General features: G+C 34.6%; 1 protein-coding gene across 3 annotated transcripts; it reads right to left on the reverse strand.

Moving 5' to 3' along the window:
• Positions 1-2,197: 2,197 nt before the first annotated feature.
• On the reverse strand, positions 2,198-5,045 carry LOC126694405 (uncharacterized). Of its 3 annotated transcripts, none has more exons than XM_050390647.1 (3): positions 4,771-5,045; positions 3,119-4,555; positions 2,198-2,613 (listed from the first exon to the last, which is right to left on the reverse strand). In XM_050390647.1, exon 2 carries the CDS (start codon positions 4,537-4,539, stop codon positions 3,130-3,132), a length of 1,410 nt encoding a protein of 469 aa, XP_050246604.1. In that variant the 5' UTR covers positions 4,540-4,555; positions 4,771-5,045; the 3' UTR covers positions 2,198-2,613; positions 3,119-3,129. The 3 variants fall into 3 exon arrangements, with proteins under 3 accessions (XP_050246604.1, XP_050246602.1, XP_050246603.1); XM_050390645.1 differs by having other exon boundaries at positions 2,198-2,784; positions 4,771-5,044; XM_050390646.1 differs by lacking the exon at positions 2,198-2,613 and having other exon boundaries at positions 2,852-4,555; positions 4,771-5,044.
• Positions 5,046-25,441: the final 20,396 nt, after the last annotated feature.

Consider the following 25,441-nt stretch of genomic DNA (forward strand, 5'->3'; position numbering starts at 1 on the left):
TCACTCATGCCATCTTATTACTAATGACCTGTTTAAGCCATAAATTTAGAAGATTAAGAGATTTGGTTTCACTCCCTTTTCCAACTTCCACTTTTAATTTCATTTATTTTCGAAATGAAAGGTTCTCTCCATTCAATGTTAGATTTTCATGTTATAACACCCGTTATTTAATATATTCCAATTTCACAAAATATCAAAGGGCCAAAAGAAAAGTAGGAAGAGAGAGAGAGCCAAATATGACGAGTGAGAAAATTGTTGGGCTATGTGGAGCCTAATTGTGTTTAATTCGGATTATGACCCGACTCGATATAAAAGTGCTACGGTTTTTTGGTACATATTTTTCTCTATTTTGCATCTCAAAAGATCTGGTTATTTAGTGAATATTCCCTATAAAATTATGTTAGATTCTATATATATATTAAGATGATATTAAAGAAAAAGAAAAAAAGCAATAAAAAGAGAAAAGAAAACATTGCTATTTGTGCAAATCTCCATGTTGAATGTTTGATGTTGACAAAGCATGGTAGATGCGCCCAATTGTGGCGGTGGGTCTAGTCAGAGAAGGAAAAGAGCATAAGAAAAAGCTACCTATGAAATTCTAGGTGATGAATGTTCAATAACCCAAATAATTGGATATAGAAGAAAGATGAACAAAATAAATAAAGAAAAGAAGAAATACTAGGGTAGGTTAAAAGTCTTTGTCCACCAAGAAGAGTATGAGATTGAGTTTGGTTTTGGATGTATCTATCTAAACTTCTCAACAACAATAGCAAAGCTTGATACAATGCTTCAGTGGCATTTGGGGGTTTTTGAAGGATATATTTGCGAAAGATATAGTGCTTTTATACGTGCTATTTATACTTTTGAGAATAGTTTAATCTTTGAAAGTGATTGAAGTACTCAAATATATGTAAAATTAAAGTTGATAAATAAAATAGTAGAATTTTATATTTCTCTGTTTAATTGTTGTATTATTTTTAAGTTTCCTGATATGTATATTTAGTTTTGCTACCTCCCATGTACAAAATGCTTGGATGTCTAGAGTGAAAATGGTTTGAGCTGTGAAATTAGCAGCATATTGTAATTATCTCTAAAAAAAATTATAAAACTTAAATTTTAGATTTCTAGCCTTCAAAAGTTCACCTTTTATAAAAAAGAAATACTCCTAAAAATATGAGAAAGACATAATAACAAGTTTTTAATTGAAAACGTGAAAGGTAAGAACTAAAAATGCATATATACCTAATTATAAAAAAATAAAAATAAATAAAAATAAAAAAATAAAAAAATCAACAAGCATGTGGTGGCAATTTTAGAGTCTAAATTAATTATGGTTACTTATGGATATACTGAATTACAATTTTTTCCTCTCCCTTTTACCTTTTGTTCCTCTCCCTTTTACCTTTTGTAAGGATGTCGATGTGCAGTTCCTCTTTTGGTGTCTTTGCCTATAGTGAAAAGAGACAATGCTACAAGAATGTCACCAAAGGCTGCTCCAAATAATAAAAATAATAATAGGAAAGCATTAGAGATGATCCCATGTAGTGACAAAAAGCAAACAGCTGTTAAACTTCTTGAAGAATTTTGCAGAACATTTTTATTGAGATGGAGCATAACGCATGTTCCAAAATGAACTATGGAACTCAATCAATTCATAATATATTGTTTATATATTCAAAATAGAATCTTATCCTTCTTTTGCTCTCTCAAAACCTGGTCTTTTAATTTTTCAACAGAAATAGATACAAGGAGCAAATGGGGTCTTTTGGTTTCTTCTATTAATCAAACAGTTGGTGGGGACTTGGACGTATAGCTATATCCTATATGTGCAAAATGATAATATGTCATCAAAGTAGAAAAATAATAATAATTCTTGAAATTTTTTTCATGCATAGTAATCTCCTTTAACAGATTTAAATTTTTCACCATGACATTTGGTTTCTTCTATTAGCTACAAAAGAACAACAACAATCAACACTGCCAGATTGTTGCTGCAAAAACATCTCATTTCACCATGACATATTTTCAGAATCCCTTACCTTGATTTCAAAATGCCAGCGCTTCAAGTACACCCTGTCCGTGCTTCTCCTTTTCTTCATTTGTTCATCATTATACAAAGGATTTCACCAAATAAAGAGGAGAAACTGATGACAAAATAGTTGCTGCAGTTCTCCAAATCAGAAGTACAATATTGCTATTGAAATTCCAAAGATGCTCAGCATGTGAATTTTATAGCATTCTTTGTGTTCATTTATGACACAATACAATCATACAATAAGCAATTTACAAGAATATTCTGGCTTCCATGTACTGAAAAATATCACAGCGACCATAGTTTACTTTTCTTTTTCTTCTTTATATAAGTCAAAATGGCCTTAAAATTTCAAATTGACATGGCTATTGAGGTTGTTGTCAGCTTAGATATGTACATGCTGTGCTGCCTCTCTTCTGTAATGTATTGCTAGCTCTTTCAGTCAGTTGTGTTGTTCCCTTGAGTAGCTTGCCCTACTTGAAATAGATTTGGAGCTGTCTATGTGGGTCTCCCACCTTGCTTACACCACCTTGGTCTTCCAATTCAATTCCACTTCTAACTGTGTTGTAGCTCAAATGGCACTTCCTCATACATAGTGAAATGGAGGGTGAGGTGATAAGTGCGAGTATAACTTACCACACACAACACACACTTAATTTTTAATCTTATTAAGAATTCAAAATGTAAATAAGGTTATTGCCTTATTGGTCTACAGGCCTCATAGTTATTTTCCTACTTGGCAGAAGTAGCTGCTGCACGTATTAAAGCAACTGATGTCAATGAGAATCATAGATTTATGGAACAGCTCTATAAGGAAAAAATTGTGCAGAACTCGTTTCATCATGCTTATAACTTGTATATGTGATCTCAGAATGTGTCTACAAAGTAAAAATCAAGCTCCCTGCATGCCAGTGCCAACAAGGCTTTCAACCCAAAAGGAAGCAAATTTATTTTCATGCAGTTTGAATAAAAAAACAAAACAAAACATAAAACCACTGAAAGGGAAAAAAAAATAAGGGGACAAAAATAGCATAGACATTGGTACAATATACAAAATTCACAATTAGTTGAGATTACTGGGGGTACCATTTCAACAATTAGACAAGATCTGGGTTCCAAGTAAGCTGTTCAATGCTCATCCGCCTCAAAGATCTAACCATATTCTCATCAGAAGCATGATTCCGAGTTAATCTATTGTGCGTATTCTGGAAAGAAGGAAAATCGATTGCTTCAGATATTCTATCACAGTGCAATGGATCTTCAGAGAAACTGATAAGAGCCTCTGCAGCATTATCCCTCAGTTCCACAGAGTCGTCATGTAACAATTCAATCAGAAGTGGGATTATCCCTGCATTTGCAAGTGCCACCCGATCTTCCTCATCATAACTCAACTGGGCAATAGCCCCAGACACCTTTTCCCTAACTTCACTATTCCCGTCTCTCAGAAGCTCAACTAGAAGTGGAATTGCACCTGAGTTTTGCACAACAGATACAGAGTGCTTGTAACCTGAGAGATCCCACAAAACATCAGCAGCTGCAGCTTTTGCTGCATCATCACCTTCTTTAAGAATCCCTAACAAGCGCTCAGCAATCTCAACTGCATTCATTTCCGCAACAGCTAATATACAAAACGCATCCTCTGCAATTTCCTTACCGATAGGGTCAGGTCCCTGAAGAAGTTCAGCATATAATGGTATTGCCCCAGCTTGAGCAACAGGTCTAATGTAATCAATGTGAGCAGAGATCACACCAAGAGAATTACCCGCTACAAGTTTTGTTGTACTATCCCCATCTCGGAACAACTCAACAAGCACTGGTATCACACCCAATTCAACAAGCATACGCCTCACACGTCTTGTAACTCCAAGCAACCCAATTTCTTGACAAGCTCTTTCCCTAGATACCATGCTACCACACCTAGCCGCCTCAACAAGAAAGCAAATGCCTCCTAAACTTGTAAGTACTCTCCTAACCTCTCTCAACAATGTCAATGCACTCAGAATCTCTAACAAGTACTTCCTAGTACCATTCGTGCGCAAATTTAGCATATTTATGATAACTTCAAGTCCATTTCTAGCTACAATCTCACGATTTATTTTTCCGAAATTGACAAGAACCCACAAACACTTTATCATGACCCTCTCAAAACCATTATCAGAATGTGGCAATAACCTTAGAATAGACACTATAGCACCGGATTGGCCTATCTCTATTACCAACCCACCATCGCCTCTACAAGCAATACATTTTAAGCAATATACAGCAGCTTCCTGGATAGGCTGACTTGAATTATTAGAAGGCACTTTGCTAAGAATTTCAGCTAGGATAGGTATGGTACGAGCTAATATACTTTGTGGGGCATATTTACAGAAATGGGCTAGCTTTACCGTGGCTTTTATTCTCATAGCCTCAGTTCCAGAAGATATTACATTTTCATACTGATTGAATGCTTTTTCCCAATCTGGGTTTAGTTTTTCTTGGATTTTCTCAGCCTCTGAACGACCCATTACAGTAAATTCAATCCTGGTTCAAAAAATTCAACCCAATCCACTCAATCTCCAGGTATAAAACAATAACAATACTAATAATACAAACAAAAACAGTGTCCTTTTAAGACAATTTATAAGCGGTTTTTTCATATATCAGAATCAATAAAGAGAAACCAAAAGAACCTACAGTGATTGCATATCAATAAGTAAGAGAAAGAATTGGAACGAAAGAGAGAAAATTGTGAGTACCCTTTTGGATTAGTTGATCAAATATGCAGATTGATGAAACTAACAAACAGCTTGAATTCAAAGCCAATCCCAAATCATCAGGTACTTTGTACAAGGGCAAAATAAGTTGACCCACACAAGTGTACGGACTATACAGGAGAAGTTCGCCCTTGAAAACAAGACATCGCCTTAACAACTTATAGTTAATGACACGTCGTCAACCAATGAAATTTTGCAAACTTGTTAAGGCAATGAACTTGGTTCCGACGCCAATGTGTGTCATCTTCGTTACCAAAAGTGGGGTTCAGTGACTTTAGTCTAAGAATATCGTTTTAACAAGACTAAAAATTACACATTTGAGTATTCACCCTTAAAGTTTATGGTTGATTTTATTTTAATTCCTTAAATTTAGATTTTTTTATTTTGATCCACCAAATTTATTTCCATTTTAAAAAATGGTAGATCTGTTCATCTTCATTACTAATTTGGTTGAAATACGTTCTTTTGTTGACACTTAACCAAAAAAACAATCATGGAGATGAATGGAATAACTATTTTTAAAGCGGAGTCAAATTTTTTGGACCAAAATAAAATAAAAATTTTAATAACACATAATAAACTACAACTCTTGCGACTGTCCATGTGACAAATTATTAGTAGTAATAGAGAAAAAGTGGTAGGTCTATGTGAAAGTGACATGCAGCCAATTACAGTTTGCCACGTAAGATAATTGAAAACAAAAGTTGTGATTTTTATGTGGTACTAGGATTATTCAAAATAAAATAAATCCAAACTTTAAAGTCAAAAGTGAAATATAGTTTTCCTATTAAAAAAAATTGAAATATATAGTGAAATGTTGTCTTTTAACCATTTGTAGTCATAATAATTATTAAGACTTTGAACAAAGAGTTTAATAGCTCGTTAACATAATTTGCTCTATTTTATTAAAGGAATGAATCAGGGTTCAAATCTCCTTCTAAAAAAAAGATATATGCTATGAAATATTTTTTTTTTTTAAGGGATTAAAATTTTAGCCCGAGAGAATTCAAAGGTGCATTACTTTCTAAATTGTAAAAATGTTTAATTCATAAATTTTCCTCATAGCATCTTGAAAGTCAAGGTGAAATGAAAAAGAAGGGCCCCCATAAGAAAATAATGTTCCCTTGAAGATTTTAAAGGAACTTAACAAATAACATCTAGGGGAATTTAGGTTGGATAACACACATGATTTCCAATTATAACTAAACCATTTAGGAATTCATATTTCTCCCTCTCAATTTTTTTTTTTAAAATTTCTCTGTTTCCGGTCCACATCTTTGTTGATAATGATATGAAAAGAATGTGGCAACAAAGGAGTCTTTTTCTTTTTTGGATAAGTAAGAAGTGGCTACCAAGGTGTCAATTCAAGCACAATCCTGGAAAGGGAGATAGTATTTTATAATCATTGTAATTCAAGAAAGGTCATTGTATCGTTATTAATACAGAAAGAGATTAAGTTCAATGTAAATTTTCAACTAAAAAATTGATGCAACAAAATAAAAACAAGTCATCATAGTGCAAAATTTCTGCAACCAACTAATTGTACAAGCTAGTGTTACTGCAATTATGAAATGACTAAAATCAAACATAAAAGAATTCCAGGCATTACTTTATCTACTAACAGCATGAAACCTCTCCCCAACTAAGAACCTAAGCAAAGAAAAGAAATGCTATAATGAGATCATATTGCGGCCTCTGGCAAATGATGCTTCTGACATGTGAAATTGAAATGTCACATTCATTTTATGCATGATGGTAATGATGTAGCTTGTATAAGTCCCACCATGCAAATTAGAGTCTTAACTTGAAAGATTGGGCACATTAATCATTTCATTGCAGAGTTTTTTGTAGCTCAAGGTCCATATTGCAAATACCCCCATAATCTAGGATGAACAAATGTCCATGAAAATGTGTGAATTTCGACATTGATTTGGGCAATGCAGCGAACATTACAAAACAAATCTTAAATTATAATATTTCATCGCAAAATTTTGCAGTTTAAATTGCACATGAATAGCCGTATTTAATTTATACATTATGTATGCAAGCATGTATGTTACGTACACTGATTAGAACAGTTTATTTCGAGTGTTTTAATCTTAGCCTTTTTTTTTTTTTTTTTTTTGGAACACTGGAAACTTTATAAAAAAATACTTTGGACTTACCTTTAGCTGGTAAAACCTATGGTCAACTAACCTCATTCATTAGGACCAGTTACTGAGTAATTCAGCATATTCATCATTGACTTACTAAGCAATTTATGCACATGCTTAAAAACAATCTTAGACTTTTATTTATATTCATGAAAAAACAATGGAAATTAAACACTTAAAAATTTATGGTATCATTGAATTTTCCATTGAATATATATGATATTTTTTATACAATGCAAAGAACGAGGAAAAAAAATTTTTAAAAACCCACACGGAGAGAGAGAGAGAGAGAGAGAGATGATGATGATGATGATGATGAGGAGGAGCAAATTTCACATATTTATACGTTGGCCTTTTGATAGGAATTGGGAAATGAGAGGTCCGAATTGTAGATCCAACCCGTTGGTTTGCTATTTTCCGGGTTGTGTTTAGTTCGTTGGGTCGGATCTGACATGTATTGGCAATAGTACGATCTTATTCAGTCCAAATTGTTTTGGGCCCATGTAGAAATATTTTCGGCCCAATAACGAATAATGGGCTACAAACAAATCCTAGAGAATGTAATTTAATAAAAAAACATCAACTTAATAGTATGTTTTTATACTTTAAAATTAGTTGTTTAGGTCGCTGGAACTTTTTTAAACGACAATAATCATTGTCTTAATAGTATGTTTTTATAACAAAGATGAAATTAAGCTTTAAAAAAACATAAACAAACTTTAAGATTTGTTACTAAAGGCCCTCCAAGTTGTAAAGGTAACAAAAATTTTCATTTTTCATTTTTGGCCTTAAAAAGCTTTTGTCACGGAATTTGAGAGGATTTAAATTTCAAAGAAATGCACCAAATTCTTAACAAATCTATAAACTCTAGTTGTTTCAACAATGATTTCCATTACCGAATAAATCTTTAATAGTCTCTTAAGAGATTGCCTCCAAAAGTGTTTTTTTTTTTTTTTTTTATAATTGTTTTTGCTTGGTTACCCGTTCGAGACAAATTTCTCAATTTCAAATAAATATTTTTTAAGATTTACAAGATATTAAATGACCAAAAGTGATTTAGTCACTTTGTTGATATCTTATTGGAAAGCCCAAAAATTTACCTATTGGACCAACATTCTCACATTCCAAGATAATATTTTAAAAATTTTCTATAATAATATATGAATTTTATATTGGATATTCTTTCTCCTTCTGTTTAACATATATGTATGTAAAGAACATCAAAATCGCATAATTTGGAAAGATACTTTTTTTTTTTTTTTTAACATTATTTAAGAAACAATAATTTCGAAACAACAATTCAACAACCAACGAATTTCATTGATGTGTGAAATATTCAAATAACCAATCACAACTAACAGTTCTAACATCAGAAGATTGGCTCATCTAATTTTCAGAAATGAAGACATTATTCTGTTGTTGTATTCCAATAAGCATCTAACAAGACTAACATTGCTTTATGGCAGTCTAATGAAATGTGGTATTTTCTTCCTTTCCTATTTGACCTCAAGAAAGGGATTATTAGACATGCTATTCAATGCATACACAGACAAAGAATTAGTGGACATGCTATTTAATGCATACACATGCACGCGTACCTCAATCAAAATTATATATACTACTTTTTTATTTTCTTTTTTTTGTTAAATATCAAGATTCCTCTTACTTAATTGTTTTCTTTTAAAATCTTAAAACCTAACTCATAGGCTAAGTTCCCTGCCATATTACCATCCATTCAAGTATTCAACATTTTTTTTTTCCAAACGAGGGTACGTATCCAGCCTTAAGAAACTTAATTTAAACAAAATTTAATAAAAAGAGAACTTGAATATATAAAATTATTGACAAAAAAATCCCTTCAAATACATGAAATTTTACATTTTCCTTTTACAAGTTTTTAAAATTTGAAATTGTTACATGATAGTTCATTTGTCATTATCTATGGCCAATGTAAGTTGATGTGACCATTTTATTTTTTAAAGCTTGTATAACATTTTTAATTTTATGCAATTGTCAACCTGTCATTATTTATTTGTCATTATTTTTATAATAATATTTTAAAATAAATGAGAAAACTCAATGCATTGGCACCGTATTAATTGTTAATCAACACAACCACACTTATCCATACATAAATAGTAGACCATGTGTCTACTTAACTAATCAAATGTTTGAACAATTACTAGCTCTTTTTTTTTTTTTTTTTTCCCTCTTGAATCATTAACTTTATAATAAAAGGTTATTATAACATAATAACAATACACACACATGTAAAAAACCATCGATATTTCCTAATTATTAACATGATAACAATACACACACTTGTAACGCACACATCCCACACATCACAATTCATACAAATAACATTATATATAACAAAAAAACACGCACACAAACAATATCAGACACACACTCACACATAATATAAATTTATAATAAAAAGAGACACAAACAACTTACAAACACTTATGATTTATTCTTAAAGTTATAGATATCTGTGATGAGAATGTGCAAGAGTGCAAAAAAATTTTTTAAGGTAAGTTAAACAAGCAAAAAAATATGATATATATATATATATAATTGAAGCCAAGGGGTTCAAATGAACCCCTTGAAGAGTGTGTGGCGCCACCCTACCCACACAAACCAAGTTATTATAGGGAAAAAAATTTTAAGGTGGCCCCAAGATACTAGAAAGAGGTTTTGAACTCAAGATCTCATGAATATTATGAAGCATTAGAACTATTTAGCCAACCTCTTAAAGTTAAGTATTCGATATTAAACATTCACTAATTGTCTGTACTTGTATGTATGTAATAGTTGAAAATAAAAACAAGAAATAATAGGTTTTCACTTTTCACTCAATACGTTAATCGACATTAATAAGGTTATTATCAAAGATATATATATATATATATATATATATATTTGGACTGATTAACAAGGATATTTTAAAAGAGAGAAGATGGAAATGACATCAATTAATAGAAGACTTTAATAACTAGTAATCCTGTCACACACATATTTTCCAAACTGCACACTAGAACTCACAATCCTGATGGGTTGCATCAAATATTGCACATGATGTGGGCCTGTCATTTTTAAGTGCTTGCCACCTACCAAAACTACAATATTTCATGGGGAAGAACTATGAAAAATGTTGGAAACAATATTTATAGAGGAGTAAATGTTGGATGTTTTGTAACAGTTCTTTTACGTGCAAAATTGCTTGTGTCTTGTCCTGAGCATGGACCCCCTCAAGTTATGTTTATCTGCTCCTTTGTGCTTTCATTACCCCTAGCGTCCAAATCAGTACAGTTGAGTCTAAACAATTGGGAAAAAAAATATATTTATCTTGTGTTATGACTGATCAGCATATGTAATGTCTCCTCACAACATATGGGTCCGATAAGTGTGTGTGAGAACTGAAAACTAAAACTCACCAACTATAAGAGAACGATATATATAAGACAATTACACAAAATGATTTCTTCCGATCTTCATGCATAAACAACTAGGTTGTCATGTCGACCAAAGACTAAATTGAATTTACCTACCTTGCTATTCAATGGGGTAAAAAAAAAAAAAAAAAAAAAAAAACTGAATTTACCTAACTTTCTATCTTTACATTTAGGCGACTGCGGTTTATCATATATAGAGGTTGACCCCTAGAGGCCCTTTAAAGGGTGGTTAGAGTGAAATGTTTTAACTATTAATGGTAAATATACATAGATTACAATAAATGCTTGGAAGGGATTTTACGTTGTGGTGCTAGTTAATTAATGAATAAAAATTTATCGAGAGGGAAATTTTTTACTATTAATAGATGATAGCTACTCTAAACCTCAAAAATTTTAGCACTTTGAAAGTGAAACTTTCCGGTTTCAGTAGAAAATATCAAAAGTCACTGGTGAAAACGAAAAAAAAGCATTTACCAACTTTTCCAATGAGAATTTGTGAGTTGTCTTTCAAAGTAGATATATACAAATTAAGTTTAACTATCAATCAAGTAGTGTGAGTAACCCTACCCCATTTATTAGTTGGTACCAACCATACCAATTGGACCTCGTACAAGTTGGAGAGAAAAATGGCAATGTTAATGCCAATCAAGTACCTTTTATGGGGCCTAAATTTTTGCTGTTAACTAAAAGACAGTTCATGGCCAAAGAAAAAAAGATGGCATACATTGCGTCAACATCTCACCAAGTCAAAAGGAACTGTGGAATAACTTTGCGGCATCAATGGCTTGCATTGGATACCAGACTGATAGGTACACATTGATGTGTTTTGGAGAAAAATATGGCTTCCATTCTCTCTATCTTAGCTTTTTTCCTCCACTTTTTACCTTGTTTCTGCAACATGCACCATATGTTGCCTGGAAAAGCAAACAATGATTAGGAGAAATCATGTGAGGCAGCTAAGCAAAAGGGGTCTCAAATTGATATGGATAAATAAAGGCAATAGTGAATACCCCCCACCAAAAGTCCCACCTAAATGTGAAAGTTGGTTTGGTTTTAATGGGTATCTGGTTTCTACTTGAAGATACCTCTTACTTTCATATCAATTCCAGCCCATTATTGCATATATTTCAAACACTATACAGGGCATTTTGCACTAAGCATGCAATCAAGCAGGCACAAGCTAGCATGGCATGAGATTTTATTTTTTTTCTTCCCTTTAGCCAGTTGTACGTACGAACCTTTTAAATATTCTTTATGCAAAGTTACAAAAACTAGCTTTGTGGTAAGAACCTTTTTCTTTCTTACAACAAGTGGACAGGACTGGAGATTTGAACTCAAATTCTTCTAATGAATAAAACCAAACAATATATCATTGAGCCACAAAATTCTTGGTTATTGTGTAAGAACTTTTTGCAAATTCATAACTTGACACCATGGAACTCATTTGTAGTTTGATAGTGTTGGAGATATTGTTGATTTTTCTGATTATAAATACGCTAGCTACACACACACAAAAAAAAGTACAATTAATAGATTCGGGCTTATAAAATAGTTACTATGCTAATCAAAATTTTATTTCAGATAGTACAAATTTGACAGTAAGATCTCATGAAATTAAAAATATCATTAGAATTTGATGGCTACACTTCATTTTTTTTTCTTGTTGAAAAATGGAAATTTGAGCAACTACCATGATTATGCCCTAAATAGTGTCGTGAGTACAATAATATCAAACTCATTTCAAGGGTAACTACAAAGACATAGACTGATAGACACCATAAACAATGCAATTTAAAAAATGATATGGATGCATCATCAGTAGGGTCTCATGTCTTTGGTTAAAATCCCAACCCCCCCCCCCCCCCCCTCACTATATAACTAAAAAGAAAATGACATAAAATTATTTTTATAACCTTTCATTTTAGCACAAAATAACATTTTAAAACTTAGAATTTTGGCTATTTTTATTTAAATCTCAAAGTTTTCCAAAGCAACAATTTAATCATTATGTCACTATTCCTCTAATGTCGTTTCCAGTCCACATGACACCAGTAGGTTTAAATAAAATTCATCTGAATTTTTAAGGTCTAATAAACTTAGCTATCGTATCCTTTTGAGAAAAAAAAAAAAAAAAAACTTTAAATTACCCAAAATAAAAATTTTAATCATAGTTAAGTAAATAATAATAATAATTAAAGACGATGCTATTTGCTATGATCACCATCCAACCAAACCAAATTCGAAAATAAACCTTTTATTTTGGATAAGTGAAATTTCCTTTTTTTTCCTGGAAGAAAAAGGGCAGGTGTGAGCAACCATATGTGACATTTAAGTTTAATAAGTTTTATATAAATGTCATAACAATATATATATGGATAAGTTTCATCTAAACCTTACAATTGCGAATAAACTTATTCTTTTAAACCTGCCACATGTGCTTCAAACGCATTAGAGGAACAGTTATAAAATGTTTAAATCGTTGTTTTTTGAAAATTTGAAGCTTTAACTAAAATATTTTAAAAGTTTAATTTATCCTTTATTTTATAATATATATTGTAAGGACACGATTCTCAAACGACCCAACAGTGATGGTGGGCTCGCACGTGAAGGATCCCTCACAATAAGATTTGTAGAGAGTGGGCTTGAAAGGCTAGCGTTTGGTCACAGGGCGTTGGTCCAAACCGGACTTTAGGGAAACTCAGATAAGAAAAGGTTTCAGCCTGGATATCCAAGCCCTACAGCTTTGTAACTTGAGAGATTGGACTCCTCGGATCATGTCCAAGGAGCACTAATGTCTTTCTCCGGTTACCCGGCGGTGGGTTTTTCGTGGTGGTGTGCATATATTGTCCGGGCATTCTCATCCCTAGAGTTTTTCCCAAGAAGTGAGATGGGGGCCTCCCTTCTGATTAATTTATCTTCTCTTTTATACTAGCCTACGTTCGATGTCCCTCGTCCACGTGTAGGGTCAATTTTTTTTAGGACTGCTATTTGTCCCGTCAGTCTAATCCCGCAATTGTTGGGGATGGTTGATAAAGCTGAAGAATACTGCTCTGTTAGGTGCAGAGTCTTATCTAGGAAGGGTAATAAGGGTAACTTTCCCAAGATATTTTAGATCTCCTCATGGATTTTTCTAATAGCTCTTTTTTACCCCTCTTCTTAAGGGAGCTTTGGGTCTGCCAAGAACTAAACTGTCCTCGGCTGCATCTCTGGGCCACCTTCAGCCTTATATTTTCGAGCTTGGGCCATAATCTTTTTCGGCTTGGGCTTGTGGACTTCCCATGAGCAAGCGGGTCTGGCCCATAAATTACCGGGCCCCACAATAACCCCTCAAAACCCTGCTGTCCAACATCTTGGTTGGAAAGGTGGGTTTTGGTAATGCCGAGCCTTTATTGGGGCTCATTTATTTCAGCCCTTGACCGACGCTGGCGGCTCTTCACCTCCCCAGGGAATGTGCCGGTCTACAAGACGTTTCCCTCAATTTACGCACGACGCGTTTATGTCGTTTGGTTATCCGAAGCATACCTTTAATATCTTCCTTTTACGAGACCTCCTAAATTCAACGGTTTTTGATGGCGTGGGGGAATGAAACGGGCATATTCATGTTTGCAGATCTCCTTGGAGATCTGCACACATTAAATACTCTCCTCTTCGTCCCCTATATAAAGGGAAGAAACAAGAGTTGTTTCTCCCACAGATGAATCCCTCTAACCCTACCAAAATACACTTACCGTAGTAATAAGCAATGAAAAAACCATTCCCCTCCCAGAAACACTATGTTCTAGCGAAGCTCGAAATGGCTCGGTCGGGGCAAGGATGGCGGAGACTCAAGATTTGTCTCGCCTTCCTTTTAGCCAAAATCCGAAGCAGGGATTCGTCACGTCCCACTTTCGGCGTGATCGAGTCAAAGCCATCCATTATCACCACCACCCGCTCTCTCATGAGCATATCTAACATGGCGTCAGTGTGTTAGGAGTCAGGACTGGGGTAGGGACTAAGTGTCCCCGCTTCTTCCTCTCTTCTTTCACTGGCGCCTTCTTTTGCCTCTCTTTCCTCCTTCTCACCTTTTCCCTCTTCTTCTCCTCCTTCCTACTCATGTCCTCCATCTTCTTCATTCATCTCCTCCATCTTCTTCTTCCTTGTCCTTCAAATTCTTCTTCCTTGTCCTTCATCTTCCTCATTCATCTCCTCCATCCTCTTCTTCCTTCTCCTTCAAATTCTTCTTCCTTCTCCTTCATCTTTTTCTTAAGAAGGCTCTTCTCCCGATATGAGCAGTACTGAGGCAGAGATTGGAGAGACTTTGAAGACGAGTTTAAAAGACATCTGATTGTTTACTTATCTGCATTGCGGATGTTATAGTTGCTTCGGCAGTTCATCTTTTGTATAAGCTTGTTTAAGCCCCTCTTTGTACGTTGTAATAATTTTTTATATTAATAAAAATTGTTGTTATTTTACTTCGCACGTTTTGTTTCTATGTTTTACAAATTTGCAAGCATTGCTCGGCATAATCATATAGCATTTAGACCAATGATAACTAAGGCCAAAATGCTTGATAACGAAAAGATATCACTATAACTTTAATAGAATTATTTGACATATCAATGCCGACCAGTGAGGAACGACACTTACCTCAAAATTAGCCGAGATGAGGACTGAGTGTTCGATACGGTGTAAGAAGTAACTATCCGAGGACATGTCGCCCGCAAAATGAACAGTTTCCTTAGGCTACTGAATAGGGGGTCAATTTGCCATCATCCTAACACTTTCATTAGCCTTAAAATTTTACAGTATTCGAGCCGAGGACTTTCCTCATCCGAGTAGTTGGTGTCCCAATAGGCCTGAGTCCGAGAACCATGCAAGGCCTAGGTTCTTTTTCCAGTACTTGGTTTCCCCATAGGCTTGAGTCCGAGGACCATGCAATGCCTTGGTTCTGTCCAAAACTTTTTCCAGTACTTGGTTTCCCCATAGGCCTGAGTCCGAGGACCATGCAATGTCTTGGTTCTGTCCAAAACTTTTTCCAGTAGTTGGTTTCTCCATAGGTTTGAGTCCGAGGACCATGCAATACCTTGGTTCTGTCCAAAATTTATAGTTTTTCTTTTGAGTACTTGGTTTCCCCATAGGTTTGAGTCCGAGGACCATGCAAGACCTTGGTTCTGTCCAAAACTTAGTGTACTTGGTTTCCCCATAAGCTTGAGTCCGAGGACCATGCAAGACCTTGGTTCTGTCCAAAACTTAGTGTACTTGGTTTCCCCATAGGCTTGAGTCCGAGGACCATGCAAGACCTTGGTTCTGTCCAAAACTTATAGTTTTTCTTTTGGTATTTCACGAGGTGCCGAGCAGGAGATTGTCCTTGGAAACGGCTATTCCTCGGCGTGGGCCATAGTCCCTGGGCCCCCGTGCAGAACGGGCCTGGGCCGCGAATTCACTAGGCCCACAAGTTAAGAGATATTTCTGTAGTCTTTGGTCACGCGGTACTTTTTGGCGTCCCAGTGTTCGAGGTGTGCCTTTACGAGGCTCCTTTAATCTCATGGTTGCAGGTGGCGTTGGAAGTTGAGCCAGAGTCATTTTGTCTGTAGTGTTCCTTGGGACGCTGCGAGAATTAAATGCCACCACCTTACCTTTTTAGATAAATAGGAGAGAAAGGTGTTTTACCTTTGCACAAGTCCTTCAGCTTCCTCCAAAATCACAGCTCCTATACTCAGTGCTGTCCTCCCTTAGCATAACATGTTTGAGGTGAGGGTTGGGAAGAAGGAACTCTCTCCGCCACGGAAGCGCCGTGCCCTCCTGAGACTCAAAATAGTGAGGTATGGGCACAAGAAGTATAAGTTCAAGAGAATACTCCATTTCGATCAAGGGGAAAGGGTGTCTCTCCCTCTTTTAGTCAAAATCCGAAGCAGGTTCTGTTCATGCCAGAATTCTGGTGTGTCAGAAGAAAGATTCTCCGCCATCAGCGCCTCTGCCTTGTTGCAGGCAAATTTTTGGTGAAGGTTCCTCAACTTCCAGCTCCCTGCACATTTCCTTCAACGGTGTCAGGCTCAAGTTGGGTTTTCTCTCTGCACCTTTTCTTCGACGGTGCAAGCCCTAAGCTGGGTTCTTTTACTGCCTGAACTATGGGCATGTAAAAGCATTGAAGAAGAGCAAGGTCTTAAGGCAGTAGCCAACCTCTTTTCTTTGTTGCCTCCTCGGCTTTATCTTATTCTTTTGTAGCTTTCTTTTCAATTATGTAGTGAGCTCTGACATAAGCTGATTCCAGCTTTTCAATGTACGCTGTACTATTTCTTTGTTTTAGTAAAAAGGGAAATTTATTTACTTGTTTTGAATACTATTCTTTTTGCAACACTACTTTGTGAATGGGTGTGCTTCATGTGTGCGTTTCTCCTCAGCAATATTTAGAGAAAAAACCCTTGAAACACAATCCAATTAATTCTAATTTACCGACACTACCAGGCATAATAATAACAATTCATAGTAGGTTAAGCTTAGGAAACTAACCGAGATAACGGTTGAACGTTCTGTAATAAGTGCGAAAATATTGTCCGAGAATGATAATCTCGAAATAACCCATCCGAGGAGTTGACTGAGCAGTTGGGAACCCCGATCGCTTTTCAGGCAATATATTGCTCTATATTGCATCTGTCCTTGTAATGTAGTTTTTCGTTATAAGTACTTGGTTTTCCCAGAGGCTTGAGTCCGAGGACCATGCAAGGCCTTGGTTCTGTCCAAAACTTTTTTTTTGAGTACTTGGTTTCCCCATAGGCTTGAGTCCGAGGACCATGCAAGGCCTTGGTTCTGTCAAAAACTTTTTTTTTGAGTACTTGGTTTCCCCATAGGCTTGAGTCCGAGAACCATGCAAGGCCTTGGTTCTGTTCAAAACTTTTTTTTTAAGTACTTGGTTTCCCCATAGGCTTGAGTCCGAGGACCATGCAAGGCCTTGGTTCTGTCCAAAACTTTTTTTTTGAGTACTTGGTTTCCCCATAGGCTTGAGTCCGAGGACCATGCAAGGCCTTGGTTCTGTCCAAAACTTTTGAGTACTTGGTTTCCCCATAGGCTTGAGTTCGAGGACCATGCAAGACTTTGGTCCTGTCCAAAACTTAGTGTACTTGGTTTCCCCATAGGCTTGAGTCCGAGGACCATGCAATGCCTTGGTTCTGTCCAAAACTTTTTTGAGTACTTGGTTTCCCCATAGGCTTGAGTCCGAGGACCATGCAATGCCTTGGTTCTGTCCAAAACTTTTTTGAGTACTTGGTTTCCCCATAGGCTTGAGTCCGAGGACCATGCAATGCCTTGGTTCTGTCCAAAACTTTTTTGTACTTGGTTTCCCCATAGGCTTGAGTCCGAGGACCATGCAAGGTCTTGGTTCTGTTCAAAACTTTTTTGTACTTGGTTGTACTTATCTGCTTTTTTTTTCGCAGGTCAGCCCCTTGACCATGGTGGGGAGAGTTGGCTTGAGGCCGGAAGCCCCTAGAGCTGCCCGTGCCGTTGGCACTGCAGGAAGTAGCCCTTGGCATAAGTTTATGTCGGAACAACAGCTGCATATCACCGGAGATGGGGGAAAACCCGCGAATCTCTGCTTGCTAGAGAGTTGGCTCAAACGCCACCTGCGCCAAAGCGCAAGCCTTCCCACAGACGGCACCAATTGTAAGGACACGATTCTCAAACGGCCCAACAGTGACGTTGGGCTCGCACGTGAAGGATCCCTCACAATAAGATTTGTAGAGAGTGGGCTTGAAAGGTTAGCGTTTGGTCACAGGGCGTTGGTCCAAACCGGACTTTAGGGAAACTCAGATAAGAAAAGGCTTCAGCCTGGATATCCAAGCCCTACAGCTTTGTAACTTGAGGGATTGGACTCCTCGGATTATGTCCGAGGAGCACTAATGTCTTTCTCCGGTTACCCGGCGGTGGGTTTTTCGTGGTGGTGTGCATATATTGTCCGGGCATTCTCATCCCTGGAGTTTTTCCCAAGAAGTGAGATGGGGGCCTCCCTTCTGATTAATTTATCTTCTCTTTTATACTAGCCTACGTTCGATGTCCCTCGTCCACGTATAGGGTCAACTTTTTTTAGGACTGCTATTTGTCCCGTCAGTCTAATCCCGCAATTGTTGGGGATGGTTGATAAAGCTGAAAAATACTGCTCTGTTAGGTGCAGAGTCTTATCTAGGAAGGGTAATAAGGGTAACTTTCCCAAGATATTTTAGATCTCCTCATGGATTTTTCTTATAGCTCTTTTTTACCCCTCTTCTTAAGGGAGCTTTGGGTCTGCCGAGGACTAAACTGTCCTCGGCTGCATCTCTGGGCCACCTTCAGCCTTATATTTTCGAGCTTGGGCCATAATCTTTTTCGGCTTGGGCCTGTGGACTTCCCATGAGCAAGCGGGTCTGCCCCATAAATTACCGGGCCCCACATATATATATATATATATATATATATATTAAAAATAATGAATCCAAACAGCCTAATTAAGAAAATTGAGATGAATTTTATTGGAAGTAGGTAGTATATAAATAATCTACTTTACAGATGCACGTGCAGTCTCTCTGCAGTATGTAGTTTTATTTTTACTTTTTTAATAAAATCGGTAGTCTGTAGTTAATGTCTTAATGAACTCATAATCTAATAATATTGAAGAAAATGAAAAATTAAAGTTTTTTTTTTTTTTTAAATACGTTTAAGTGAAAGGGGGGAATTCGAAGTGTTGGAAATCTCAATTTAAAACACTTGGAACTGTCAGCTAACCTAAGTCATTGACTGAAATAGTAAAAAATGAAATGGTATTTTAGCCTAATAATAAGAGTAATAATTATGGTATGAATGTCACAAATTTAAATTCTATAGTGTACTTTCTCATATATATATATATGAGAGAGAGAGAGAGAGAGAGAGAGATTGCATTTGTTAATAATAATAATAAAAATAAAAGGAAAATATCAAATTTCAAGAGAGAGAGAGAGAGATTGCATTTGTTAATAATAATAAAAATAAAAGGAAAATATCGAATTTCAAGTAGGTTAGACTGTTTTTATTTCATCAACACAATAGAATGCTTCTAGATGAATTTTAAAACTTGGACAAATACAAGGATGCATAGAATTAAAATAACAAACCTCCTCTGTGAGAAATTTCTTTTATGAGAAATTATTTTCACCTTGGAGATTAGCTTAATAATGTCCAATAGTCTTTCTATACAATAATATAGCATGACAAATGTTTAAATTAATACTACTAGGTATTTCTAATAAACGCCTTGTATTTCAAGTCTTAACATTTCTCTCCCTCTCATCCTTCTCCACATAAAATTAAAAAATAAATCTTAGGATACGATTTCTTTTATAACTTTTCACAACTTACTATAATAGGATATTGTGAATGATAAATTGTTAGTAACAGATCCATATGGAATGATTATCCATGACTTACAATTGATTATCTCAACAAGTTATAAAAAATTATGAAAAAAATTGTAACCATAAAAAAGTTGTAAGAAATAATTTAAAAAATCATCACCCAATTTCACACCATACATCTATCCTTTTGGGCCTTGTTTAAAATTATTAGAAATTTCGGCCATCCAATAGGTAAAATTTAATGGAGTGTTCATTTTTCAACCATCACCATCATCAATAGTCAAAAACTAATTCTATCTACTTATATATAATTAATTTTTTTTTCTTTTTTTATAATAAAAAAAGTGTACAAGTTTTGTTTAAGTTAATGTGATGAAATAGGATGTATGTCTGACACAAAAACTATACATTGATCAAGTATGAGTCACTTGCTAAATAAAGCATAAAAAAGTCCAATCACCCCACACTCTAAACTATGTTTAATTAACATACCAACTATTGAGACAAGTTAGCTTGTGGTGTTTTGTATGACTCTAACTATTATATTTATTTTATATTTAAGAGACTTAATAACTTATAATATTTTTATTTTGTCATACTCTTACCTCAATTTAACCCCAGTCTAACCTCAAAAAATCTTAAACCTCTTACATTGTTGGTTCTGTAAAAGGTTCGAGTTTCAAAACCATATTCGTTACAACCAAAAAATCGTTGCGATAATATTATAGTAGTTGCAATATGTTGCTATTGTAATGACTAAATGTCGATGAGAGGTATTGCAATAAAGCCCAAGGTAACATAATAGGTTAATAAAAAAAAAAATCATTTCAATAAGGGTAGCAGGTGGCTAGTTGCTAGGGATAGTGGGCTAAATGTGTGGCAAAATAAATGGGCAAATGAAGGTTCTCTTAGAGGGTTGATTTAGGGGTCCTATCACAAGAAAGGCTAGCCATCTAGAAGTTAAAGACTTTACGATGAACACGGGTTGGGATTGGGGGAAGATCCCCTTTGAACTTCCCTTAGAAGTTAAAAGGTTGATTCAAGCAACCCCAATGACGCTGTTGAGTAGAGGTGAGGATAAGTTGGCTTGGTCAGGGTCCCCTAAAGGCACCTTTGATTTGAAGAGTGCTTATAGGATTGCCATGGGGGCGGAATGTATAGAACCTTTCTCAGCACATTGGATTTGGAAAGTGAATACTCTTCTAAGGATTAGAACTTTTCTTTGGAAATGAGTCCATAACAGCATTGGAGTTAAGGTTTGCCTTGAGAGGAGGGGTGTTAGTCATGATACTACATGCCCTTTATGCCAAGAAGGAGCTGAAAGCATTTTACATGCCTTGAGGGACTGCCCGCTATTAAAATGCCTGTGGAACCAGTTGGGGGTTTTACCCTCTAATCAAGTTGGAGGAGCAACCTCCAAGATTGGCTAATGTTAAATAGCAAATTTAAGCACAGTTTAGGTGCTACTCAATCGCCTTGGAAAGTTGTTTTTCCCTTTGCTGTGTGGAATGTTTGGAAGAGTAGAAACAATTTGGTTTTCAATGGCAAAAGCAGGAACCCAAAGCTAGCTTTGGTGATTGTAAATCAAGCTTTAGAATTTTTTTTATTGCCTTTCCTCTCCAAGGTTGCTGACCTGGAATGTTATGATAAGGATTATATGGGAGAAGCCGATCCAAGGTTGGTGGAAGCTTAACACAGATGGATCCTATTGTGGTAATACAGGTTTGGTAGGTTGTGGAGGGGTGGTTAGGGATGATGCAGGTAGGTGGGTTATTGGGTTTAGTAGGAGTATTTGCAGGACAAATAGCTTTGTCGTTGAGCTGTGGGGTTTAAGGGATGGCCTTCTTCTATGTAGCAACCTCAACATTAATGCTTTTGAAGTTGAACTTGATGCCAAGTCTATTGTAGATGCCTTAGGGAATACCTCATATGTTAATAACGTCATATCACTGTTATTGGATGATTGCAAGCTTTTGATCTCTCGCATACCGCAAGTTTGTATTAAGCATTGCTTCCATCAGGCAAACAGGTGTGCGGATAGTCTTGCTAGGATGAACTATTTTCTAGATGCTGACTTTTCTACCTTTGATAGTCCGCCTGTGGACTTAGTTGATGTTGTTAAGGATGACCTCAATGGGATGTTTTTGAATAGGGTCTGTACTGAGAATGTTGTTGTTTCTTAGTTGGTAATGAATCTTTTTTCACCAAAAAAAAAAAAAAAAATCATTGCAAAAAACTTCAAATATTGCAACAAATAACTCGTGGCAATAGACTATTGTTTAATAGTTCTTGTTGTAATAGTTTGCAAAATAATTGGTAAAAATAATTTGAGTCAAATTATTTCAACGATATTTTTGTTATATTATTTTTTTTTTCACTTTATCATTGTTATAGATTGTATAATAATTGTTATTGATATACTGTAATGATATTTTCCTTACAACAAACTATTACTTCAATATTCTTATTGCAATAAATTACAAAATAATTGGTATTAGATTATTACAATGATATTTTATTATAAGTTAGTACAACATTTTTCCCCAATGAAATAAGGAACTAGCTAGGGCCTTCATTCAATGAAAATATATAAATCATTGCAATGAATTATTGTTAACATACGTACGAAACAACTTATTATTCTTAAGTTAATATTACAACGAATTTTAACTTGATATAAATAATAGACATATTATGATGCAGTGATGGCTACTTCTCTATCAATAATGTATAAATTAATGTGAAGGAGAATTCTATCTAAGAAAATGAAAAGGACTTGATTATAACTAAATAGAAATAAAAAGACTGGTTTGTAATATGAATATGGGATATAACATGTAAAAGAACCACAATCAAGAAAGGATTTAAAAAAAAAATCACGCATTATTTGGATGTGCAACAACAAAGGCAAGTGTCATCGCCTATTTTGTTTATTTACAATTTTACACATCTTAATCTTTCTTATTCAACTTAAAAGTAAATATATAGAAAACATAATATATAAAGACAAAATATAGTGGCTATCGTCATTGTATTTGAGATAAAGTGCACTTCTTTATATATGGAAAAAGTCTTGTATTACTCTTGTAGGGGCCAGTTAGCCAAAATGTACTATTAAATCTGTAGGAATTGAGCCTATGGTCCAATCCGAGGATATTTACTAGTCCAAGGATGGTCAAATAAGATTATTATGGGAATAGTAGAAGAAGAAGAAATAAGGATTGTATATGATAGTCCAAAATATGTCCGAGAAGAAAAGTCATCTCGGAAATAAAGATCCGAGGTCAATAGAAATGCCTTGTCATCCTGAACATCCTTCAAGGTTGCATCACGGTTAGAAGTCAGACATTGGACAAGGGAGAAGTAGAGGGAGGCAACAAATATCTACAAAAACTGCTACCTCCACATTAAATGCATCCCTGCTAACTCTCTGACCACATTAATGTGGAGGTGATACCTGAACAGTGATAAAGCAGCCTTATAGCAGCTAGTTGAAGATTCTAGGAGGTGTTGGATGGGACAAGAAGGAGTTCCTAGAACCTAACCTACACGTGTATGATATGGATGATACCAAACTTATAGTATATAGCATGGAAAGGTGGCCTAAAAGAAAGAAAGGAAAAAACCAAGAAATCTTTGATATAATCTTTTGAACTTTTGTAACCTTGATCATCAACTTGACATTATAACATAGCTCCTCGGACCGTGCCGAGGACGGATTTTCTCACTTTACTTTTGTTTGATTTTCTTAAATAAACAACTGTTATTGTCTTTCTTACCGAATAGAACTAGTTCTTTCACCCACGCTTTACAAATTTATTATTTGGGCTTGTTGGGCCAAAACCCAATCCTATATTGGGTCCAATCCAAATTCAGTCCTTACAACACTTTTGCTACAACTTTGTCATGTTGTCAATCATAATCTATCATATAAAATAGTTGAGAAAAAAATTTGTGATAAAAGATGTAGTCCTAAAATTACTCTTACACTTGTTAATATTAATAGACAATATAAAGACTAATAAGGCCAACTTGCATGCAAAATAATGAGTGTCTTTTACAACATAGCTCAATTTAGCCAAAAAAAAAATCTCATTTTAATATTAAATTTTTGAGAAAGCCTTTAAAATTAAAATCCAATGTATGAACTCTTTTTCTCTTTTGTCGATAAAAAGAGTCCAATAAAGTTTGATATATATATTAAATTTGGAATTAGTCTTTGAAAAATTTGATACTTTTTTATAGGTGATATATAAATTTGGTACATAGAGCATTATATATTTGATATATATATATATATATTTACTTACGGGAAGTTTGGTGCATGAGCATTAAAATTGGTACATAGAGCATACCCATAAAAACATTTTTTTTTTTTAAAAAGCCTTGATCAAGTCGCAATGTTTGATTTTGAAGGCCATTGGGTTCTATTCTTGATTAAAGTAAAAGGGTGCAACATGACATTATTATTTTTTTAATCAATAGTTAATTCCTTATTCACATGTCAAGTAAGTTTATGTCCTTATCCTCTGTCACATTATTGAAAGAAAGAGACAATATTATTTAACTTAGAACTCATTCACACAACATAAAATGAGCTGCAATTCATCATAATAAATAGACACTAAGTTTTACTTTTGTGTGTTTTAACTTATCATCAAATAAATCTCATTACACTATATATTAAAAAAAAAAATCATTGGTACCTTGACTTGATGTTATAGAGAGCAATAAATTTAGATCCTATTATATGTTACATATGAAGAAAAAAAAACTTATTATATCTATTAAAAAATTCACTCTTTGTTGGCTTACACTCAATATTGGAAGTTTTTAATTCTTTATTATATATATATATATATAGAGAGAGAGAGAGAGAGAGAGTATGAAAACAAAAGCAAACCAAAACAATCTCAAAATCCAAATTACATGGGATCTCTTCTCTTATCCCTATCTAATTATTAACATGTTTAGGCTCAAAGCTAGGTGAAAGTGGAGTGAGAATAAAAGGAAATACTTGTTGGAGAATATAGAAGTGTTTAGTTTAAAGAGCAAGAAAAGAAAGAGGGAAAATGGAGGAAGAGAGTAAATATTTAGTATTCTAAATGTACAACAAAATAATATTGGATGATATTAATTTAATTAAAAAAATTTACCTCCAAACTAGTCTGAGAAAATTTATCCAACTTTATTATATGTAGTTATGTACTGATTGATGAAATCATTCGTTTGTATTTTTAGTCACATATCATATTTAATGAATTATGTGATTTGTTTAAATATTTAAACAATACACGTAGATAATTTTATAAATAATCATGAAGAGGATTTTGAAACTTATAGTGAGATTTATTATTTGAAAAAGAAGAAGAATAATGAGTAACCTGTTATTATATTTTGAGATTAACTATTTTTTTTTAAATAAAGAAAAAGATAAGGAAAAAATTGGTAGAGTCAAAACCCAAAGAGTCGGAGAAAATCACTAGGTTCAAATAACAGCATGCCCACTGCTTTCTCACTTTTAAATTTTTATCTCTGAACACTTTAATAATAGTATTAATTAATAATTTACCCATGTGTTTTTCCTGAGTTAATTTTACCCATCATTTTCTCTCTCATGGATCTTTTCACTGTTTGACTTTGAACAGTAAACCCCACCCACGCAGCCGTTTGAACCGGTTACTCCTCATATAACTTTTTTTTA

This window comes from Quercus robur, chromosome 8 (genome assembly GCF_932294415.1).
Source record: "Quercus robur chromosome 8, dhQueRobu3.1, whole genome shotgun sequence".
NCBI lineage: Eukaryota > Viridiplantae > Streptophyta > Magnoliopsida > Fagales > Fagaceae > Quercus > Quercus robur.